This window comes from Notolepis coatsorum, assembly GCF_963971535.1.
Source record: "Notolepis coatsorum genome assembly, chromosome: 19".
Classification (NCBI taxonomy): Eukaryota; Metazoa; Chordata; class Actinopteri; order Aulopiformes; family Paralepididae; genus Notolepis; species Notolepis coatsorum.
Window position 1 is genome coordinate 79,434,738 of NC_140183.1, and position 8,934 is coordinate 79,443,671.

At 41.4% G+C, this 8,934-nt stretch overlaps 1 protein-coding gene across 1 annotated transcript in view; it reads left to right on the forward strand.

Annotated features, from left to right (window-relative positions):
- Positions 1 to 6,607: 6,607 nt before the first annotated feature.
- The window catches only part of LOC311246573 (uncharacterized protein), a gene marked incomplete at its 3' end in the record, with an annotated part of 13,460 nt that continues 11,133 nt past the window's right edge, over positions 6,608 to 8,934 (forward strand). The window contains exon 1 of the mRNA XM_084336723.1: positions 6,608 to 6,746. Coding sequence (XP_084192849.1) covers positions 6,672 to 6,746 — 75 coding nt within the window. The 5' untranslated portion in view covers positions 6,608 to 6,671. The remainder of the gene's footprint in view (positions 6,747 to 8,934) is intronic.

Below are 8,934 nucleotides of genomic sequence, written 5' to 3' on the forward strand. Positions count from 1 at the left end.
TCAAACTCTTCAAGAATGTATGTGAATGTACCCCACATTTGTATATGGTCAAAGAAATCCCTGATTGGGGCTTTAATTAGGTAGGTTCAATTTAACGTCAGAAGTAATAGTGTAATCATGAGGAGAGGCATTTAGGCTAAATCTGATCAAATGCTACGAGGAGGAGGGGGAGAGGAAGGTATGCCATCATTCAGGGGAATTTGACCTTGCCTTATGATGTCTACTAGGCTGAACCATAACATCTATGACTATTTCCTTCAGTAATAATAATGACATCATGGTCACAAGGTGTTGTTATTGTATCACTCTGTCACACATCTTTCACGCCTTGACCATTTCCATTAATTCCTAAGAGACCGTGGTTCGATTCAGAGGATATCTTCAAACAACTGTGATCACAAAGAAAGGTAGAAGACAGGTCTCCAACTCGTTCCATCTTCTCAGACATGTAAAAACAGATGGGTGTATAGAAAGTGACATACAGACCACATGACTAACTTAATTTCTCATAAAACTAGCTAGCGTCTAGATCAGCCTGTCTGCCTGAGCACAGCAGATCGACTGACGTAAAACATAGAGGCTGGTATCTGGTACATACCCCAGCATGACATGGCAGGATTTATGAGACGTTCATTAAAATGATGATGTGTGTGTGTGTGTGTGTGTGTGTGTGTGTGTGTGTGTGTGTGTGTGTGTGTGTGTGTGTGTGTGTGTGTGTGTGTGTGTGTGTGTGTGTGTGTGTGTGTGTGTGTGTGTGTGTGTGTGTGTGTGTGTGTGTGTGTGTGTGTGTGTGTGTGTGTGTGTGTGTGTGTGTGTGTGTGTGTGTGTGTGTGGTATGTGTCTGTTCTGTGTGTGTAGCCTATGTCATGCTCAGCTGTTTGCTGCTAATTGTACACATTCTGCAATCTGTTAATAACATTTTCATTCAATCAATCACCGTGCAGATTGATTAATTGAATGAAAGTTTTATTAACAGATTGCAGAATGGGTCAAATACAGTATGGCTCAATACACACAATTGTTAAGGGGATGCAGACCAGAGAAAGACTTTCGTCTTGTTTACATCAGGGTCCCCCATTTTCAATTCATAATGAATTGTAAGTAAGGGTGCAACTTGCTCCGTGCAATCCATTCTTTGTGGATCTAGCCCTCTGGTTTATAATCACAGCTAATCTCATGTCTGGATCAGCACTGATTCTGCATGTTGCTCTGGTTATATATCACAGCTAATCTCATGTCTGGATCAGGACTGATTCTGCATGTTGCTCTGGTATATATCACAGCCTAATGGGTCCTACTAATCACCCCCAAAGTAACCAGAAAATACCCCAAAATACCCCAAAGTATACCCCAAAATACCAGAAAATACCCCAAAATACCCCAAAGTATACCCCAAATACCCCAAAGTACCAGAAAATACCCCAAAATACCCCAAAATACCAGGAAATACCCCAAAATACCCCCAAAGTACCCCAAAATACCCCAAAGTACCCCAAAATACCCCAAAGTATACCCCAAAGTACCAGAAAATACCAGAAAATACCCCATAATACCCCAAAGTACCCCAAAATACCGCAAAGTATACCCCAAAGTACCAGAAAATACCAGAAAATACCCCAAAATACCCCAAAGTATACCCCAAAATACCCCAAAGTATCTCATGTCTGGATCAGCACTGATTCTGCATGTTGCTCTGGTTATATATCACAGCTAATCTCATGTCTGGATCAGCACTGATTCTGCATGTTGCTCTGGTTATATACAGTATCATAGCGCTAATCTCATGTCTGTCTCTTATAATAATGCATTCTGTCACGATAGAACCAGCTGCCCTATGATTAGCAGGAAAATGGTTGTTGAAGCAGTTTTCCCATCAGTGTTGGATTATGGAGATGTGATTTATAGAAATGCCACTCCTTCCACTCTTAAACCCCTAGACAGTCTATCATTCTGCTCTCAGATTGATTACATGGTGATAGATATGATCCTCACCACTGCATCCTGTATGATAAAGCGGGTTAGTCTTATCTGGCAGAGAGGCAAAATAAACATTGGTATCTGTTTATCTTTAAGGCCATTGCTGGGAAAGTACCACCTTATATCACAATATTGCTAGATTGGAACTATGGACCCTATCTGACACGCTCACATGACTTATGCTTAAGGTCTCCAGAGTGCAGACTGAAAGTCACCCTTTTATTTTAATGCCCCGGCTTCTTGGAATGATCTTCAAGTCCCGCTAAAAATCAATACCTCACTATATGGACAGTTTAAAAACATGGTCACTATTTCGTTTTTTGTCCTATTTGTTAACAGAATTCGGCTATAGGGCGACAATAATGTGGTCAAGATGCATGGTTTCTATCTTGAGCCTTAACTGGTGTGGTTTATTATTCACATGGCAGAGCAGTAACACTACAGGTCTTCTCTCACTGAGAGACTGGGGGGAAGAGAAAGAAGTGGGAGGAGACACCACTATTTATACTCGCCACCTGGCAGTGTTCCTAAGTGTCTCCGCCTAGAGCGCCCTCTAGTGTAAACAGTTATATATGCAGTTAGACAGTTACTAACAATCCTACACAGAACCTCTGCCTTCAACACTATTTATTCAATATCAATATATATCTATATCTACAGTATATATATGTATATATGGACCCATCACACTCACCATCAATGACTCCACCATCACCCCCCCCCCCCCTAGTCCGAAACCTTGGTGTCCTCCTTGACCCCACCCTCTCATTTGACCCCCACGTCCGCTCCATCATAAAAATATCATACTTTCACCTCTGCAACATTGCAAAAATCCGTCACTGCCTCTCCCCCCCTGCTGCTGAATCCCTCATACACGCCTTCATCTCCTCCCGCCTGGACTATTGCAACTCTGTGTGTCTGTGCGCGCGCACACGCACGCGCGTGTGTGTGTGTGTGTGTGTCACAGAAAAGCTGGATGTAGCCAATTACTTAAATAGTTTCTTCACAAACATAGCCACAACACTGGTAAACAAACTACCCTCCCACTCAGGCCATTATGGGGTAGAACACATAGTAGCATACTACAAGAACCTAGGGGTCCACAAAGACGCCTTCAAACTGGAAATGGTAACAACAGATGAGGTACTCAAAAAACTGAGCGCCCTCCAACCTAACAAGGCCACTGGCCATGACAACATCCCCTCCAAATTCCTCAGAGACTCAGCAGCCGCCATCACCCCAGTCATCACACACATAATAAACCTCTCCATAAAACAGGGACACGTCCCCAAGGACTTCAAAATTGCGAGAGTGACCCCTCTGCACAAAAAAGGCAGTAAATAAGACCCAGGCAACTACCGCCCTGTTTCTATCCTTACCTCCATCTCGAAAGTCATGGAAAAAATTGTATACGAACAGGTCGAAAAATACCTCGCGGAAGAAAATCTAATCTACGAATTCCAATCTGGCTTCAGAACATCCCACTCCACTGACACATGCCTTCTCTATTTAAACGACCACATCAAACAAGAGGTGGACGCGGGCAAATACTGCGGCATGGTCATGCTGGACCTACAAAAGGCCTTCGACACTGTCAATCACACCATTCTGATTGACAAGCTAAAAGAAATTGGTTTTGATAGTCTATCAGTGAGCTGGATGCTCCTACCTGGAGGGGAGAGAGCAGATGGTGGAGGTAAACGGTACCCTATCCCCCCCCCCTCACAGTAAGCTGTGGTGTTCCACAAGGAAGCATACTAGGTCCGCTACTGTTCCTAATTTATGCAAATGACATGTCGTCAGCTTGTGACTGCAACTTGTTCCTGTTTGCGGACGACTCAGCCCTGCTGGTCTCTGACAAGAACAAGTTACAGGTTGAAAAAACCCTCAGCTCAGAACTAGGCAAAATCTGCATATGGCTCGCTGATAACAAACTATCATTACACATGGGCAAAACAGAGTCCATTCTCTTCGGTTCAAATAACAAACTCAGCAAGACCGACGGCTTCTCAGTTACAGTGGGTGACAATATTGTCACAAGGAAAGAAGATATTACCTACCTGGGTTCCATCCTAGAGGCAAATCTTTCCTGTGACAAAATGGCATCCAATGTAATAAAAAAAAGTCAACCAACGAACTCGATTCTTGTACCGGATCTCCTCACTGGTAAACAAGAATACCCTGAAGACTCTGGCAGGAGCACTCATTCAAGGGTACTACGACTATGCCTGCACCTCATGGTACCAAAGCACCTCAAAGGCGCTAAAAACAAAATTACAAACATCTCAAAACAAACTGGTCAGACTACTGCTTGACCTTACTCCTAGAACCCACCTCACCCCTGCCCACTTTGACAACCTAGGATGGCTTAGAGTAGACGACAGAGTACAGCAACTTGCAATGGGCCTGATCTACAAGATACACTACACGACCACGGTACCCATGTACATGTCAAAATACTTCCCAAAGGTCAGTGAATACCACGATCACAACACCAGAGGGAGCTCCACAAATCATGTTAAACCCAGATGGCTCAAACAAGGGACTAAACACATTTCGCAATTATGCCACATCAATGTGGAACGCCCTACCCTAAGCTGTAAAGGAATGTGAATCACTACCCACTTTCAAAAACACCTACGGGAGACTGCAATTCGAAACTGGCCCCTGTAAATTTCCTAACACAACCCCCTCCAATGTACAGTAAATTACCAAGTATGGTCTTGTCAATATTCCAATGTACAGTTTTGTTTGTACAGTTGTACAGTGTCCCCCACCCACCTCTCCTACCCAACCCCCCCCCCCCCCCCCCCCCCCCCCCCCCCCCACTCCTACCCACCCCCCACCCCCCCACCTACCCAATCCAATGTACAGTTTCTACGTCAAATGTATATACTTTTTTTTTCTGGACTCTTTTTGTATCACAAACAGTACTGTATTTGCAAATCTGGTATGTCATAAATGTATAGATGTAGCAGTACTGTCTATCTGTATGTCATGTATGTTACGATGAATTGAAAATGGGGGACCCTGATGTAAACAAGACGAAAGTCTTTCTCTGGTCTGCATCCCCTTAACAATTGTATGTATTGAGCTGTACTGTACTGTACCCATTCTGCAATCTGTTAATAAAGTTTTCAATCAATCAATCAATGTGTGTGTGTGTGTGTGTGTGTGTGTGTGTGTGTGTGTGTGTGTGTGTGTGTGTGTGTGTGTGTGTGTGTGTGTGTGTGTGTGTGTGTGTGTGTGTGTGTGTGTGTGTGTGTGTGTGTGTGTGTGTGTGTGTGTGTGTGTGTGTGTGTGTGTAAGTGTGTAAGTGTGTGTGTGTGTGTGTGTGTAAGTGTGTGTAAGTGTGTGTGTGTGTGTGTGTGTGTGTGTGTGTGTGGTTACAAGAAAAGCAATGTTTAATTAGAGAATTATTGATGATGACAAGGCGCTTAGTCTTATTAGTCATAGTGTGTGTTGTTCAAACTGTACGAACAGAGTGAAGGTTCGTTAAAGTGTCACTCTCCACAAAGAAATAACATCTATTTAAAATGTACACTAGACTAGTCACACACTATAGACACAATAATTTACACAAACACAAAACTAAAGGAAGCAAAAAAAAAATATATATATATATATATATATATATATATATATATATATATATATATATATATATATATATATATATATATATACTATTATTATTACAACAGCAAAAAGCACAAGTTGAAATAAATAACTGAGTTGTCTCTCTTGCTACGGTGTGTCAGTCACACGATACTGTATAGGTTGCGCATACATGTAGTTGAAAAAGAGCCTACAGTATAGTTCCCTATTTGGCATCTTATGTTTTCTCATTGAGCTTGCGGGCATGCTGGTTTATGGGATGTAGGGGAGGTGAAGTCACACATTCATGAAGTCGCGCTTTGCCACTGACGTGATGATGAGAGCTGTAAAGCTGTAAAGGAATGTGAATCACTACCCACTTTCAAAAACACTCTCAAAAAACATCTACGTGAGACTGCAATTCGAAACTGGCCCCTACAAATGTCCTAACCTAGTTGTACAGTAAATGACCAAGTAAGGCTTTGTCAATATTCCAATGTACAGTGTAAAATGTGTGTGTGTCCCCTACCCAACCCCCCCCCCCACCTCCAATGTACAGCCCTCACCCAACCCACCCAACCCCACCCCACCCAACCAACCTCCTCCAATGTACAGTTTCTTACGCCAAATGTATATACACTCCTTTCTGGACACTTTTGTATCACAAACAGTACTGTATTTGCAAATCTGATATGTCATAAATGTATAGATGTAGCAGTACTGTCTATCTGTATGTCATGTATGTCATATATGTTATGATGAATTGAAAATGGGGGACCCTGATGTAAACAAGACGAAAGTCTTTCTCTGGTCTGCATCCCCTTAACAATTGTATGTATTGAGCTGTACTGTACTGTACCCATTCTGCAATCTGTTAATAAACTTTTCAATCAATCAATCAATCAGACCGGGACCGATGAGACCAACCTTCATAATAGACTACGCTGTCGGGCCGACACCGGGAAGGAAGGGGAGGGAACTAGTCTGATAACAGGAGCTACTGTGGACGAGTGGAGTCACAAGAGTTTTCACTGTCGGTTTGTTCAGGTTCATTTGGAACAACGTAGGCTATACATATTTATTGATTTATCTTCATTATGTACGCGAATATGAACGGAGTGACTAGAAGTCTGTGTACGTTCGAGGACCTTAAAAATGACGACAGATCAGGGGTAAGTTGTTATTTACATGTTACTGTTATTACATGTTACTCTTATGTAAAGTCCATCGGTGGATATGCGGCCAGAACCGTGGCGCGCAAAGAGCGCATCAGTGCGCCAAGTGGGGCGTTGAATTGATGTCCGATTTCGTATGTATTCAGGTTAAAATAGTATTTTATTCATGAAGCAGCCATATGTGTTAAAGCCTAAAGGTGGCCCACAATTGGGGATGGTTACAGGAATATGGACTATGTGCCATTCTAGATATTTGGATGCACTTCATTGCTATTGGCCTACTCAGTAACCTTATTATTGACTAATACAATAATTTATTAAATTCAGTGATCAATTCACATCACTGCTTTGTTCGGCAAGGCACCTTGTTCAGCAAGTAACAGCAAATGTAACAGTAAAGTGCAATAGTGATATACAATGTACAGGTGATTAAACTGGGTATAAAATATATAAATTAGTACTACTGAGTATAGTGTTAATCAGATGTATGTACAGAGTTGTATTATTATATATGTACAGTGATACAGGTATAAAGACAATATGGTAGTAAGTAAGTCATACTGGCCAACAGTGTAACTAGTACAAGTAGGTATGGGATAATGTACAGATATTAGTCTACAGATATGTAAAATCATTATGTGCATGTACAGACAGATGTGGATATATATATATACAGTAATAATATATATATATATATATATATATATATATATATATATATATATATATATATATATATATATATATATATATATATATATATATATATATATATAGTATATAGACTATTACTGTGATCCTGGCAGCTAGTGACTTCACCTACTCTTAGTTGTCTGCCATTATAGCTTTGATGGTTTTGTAATTAAGGTATTAGCCTGTTAACCCCCCCCCCCCCCCCAAACACACACACACACACACACACACACACACACACACACACACACACACACACACACACACACACACACACACACACACACACACACACACACACACACACGCAGCGCCACACAGTATTATCCTCAGTGCCTTCTGCCTATTGTGACAGACATTACAAGAGAAGTGAATGAACCTACAACAGCCTGCTCAAGCTTTGTGTGCAACACCTGTGAACCTGCATATAACGTCATGTCACTATCAAAGACGTCATGACTGCTTATCATTGCACAATGATATGTAGACAGGCATTATCTCCTGTTCTGTCTCTGTGTCTGGTGGTTAAACATTCACCTGGTCAGACACATGTCTCTGAGAGCTGGCCCTCTGTGGTCTTCAGGTTGCTACAGTATGCAACATGACAAACTGAGTTTAACTGATCCTAAAGGGACTGATGATGGATACGCTGAGTTTAACTGATCCTAAAGGGACTGATTATTAATACGCTGAGTTTAACTGATCCTAAAGGGACTGATGATGGATACGCTGAGTTAACTGATCCTAAAGGGACTGATTATTAATACGCTGAGTTTAACTGATCCTAAAGGGACTGATGATGGATACGCTGAGTTTAACTGATCCTAAAGGGACTGATGATGGATAAACTGAGTTTAACTGATCCTAAAGGGACTGATTATTAATAAGCTAAGTTTAACTGATCCTAAAGGGACTGATTATTAAAAAGCGAAGTTTAACTGATCCTAAAGGGACTGATTATTAATAAGCTAAGTTTAACTGATCCTAAAGGGACTGATGATGGATACGCTAAGTTTAACTGATCCTAAAGGGACTGATTATTAATACGCTGAGTTTAACTGATCCTAAAGGGACTGATGATGGATAAGCTAAGTTTAACTGATCCTAAAGGGACTGATGATGGATAAGCTAAGTTTAACTGATCCTAAAGGGACTGATTATTAAAAAGCGAAGTTTAACTGATCCTAAAGGGACTGATGATGGATAAGCTGAGTTTAACTGATCCTAAAGGGACTGATGATGGATAAGCTGAGTTTAACTGATCCTAAAGGGACTGATGATGGATAAGCTAAGTTTAACTGATCCTAAAGGGACTGATGATGGATAAGCTAAGTTTAACTGATCCTAAAGGGACTGATGATGGGTAAGCTAAGTTTAGCTGATCCTAAAGGGACTGATGATGGATAAGCTAAGTTTAACTGATCCTAAAGGGACTGATGATGGGTAAGCCATAGTCCTAGATCTGGGTCAGTGAGCAAGCCTTACACTTTCT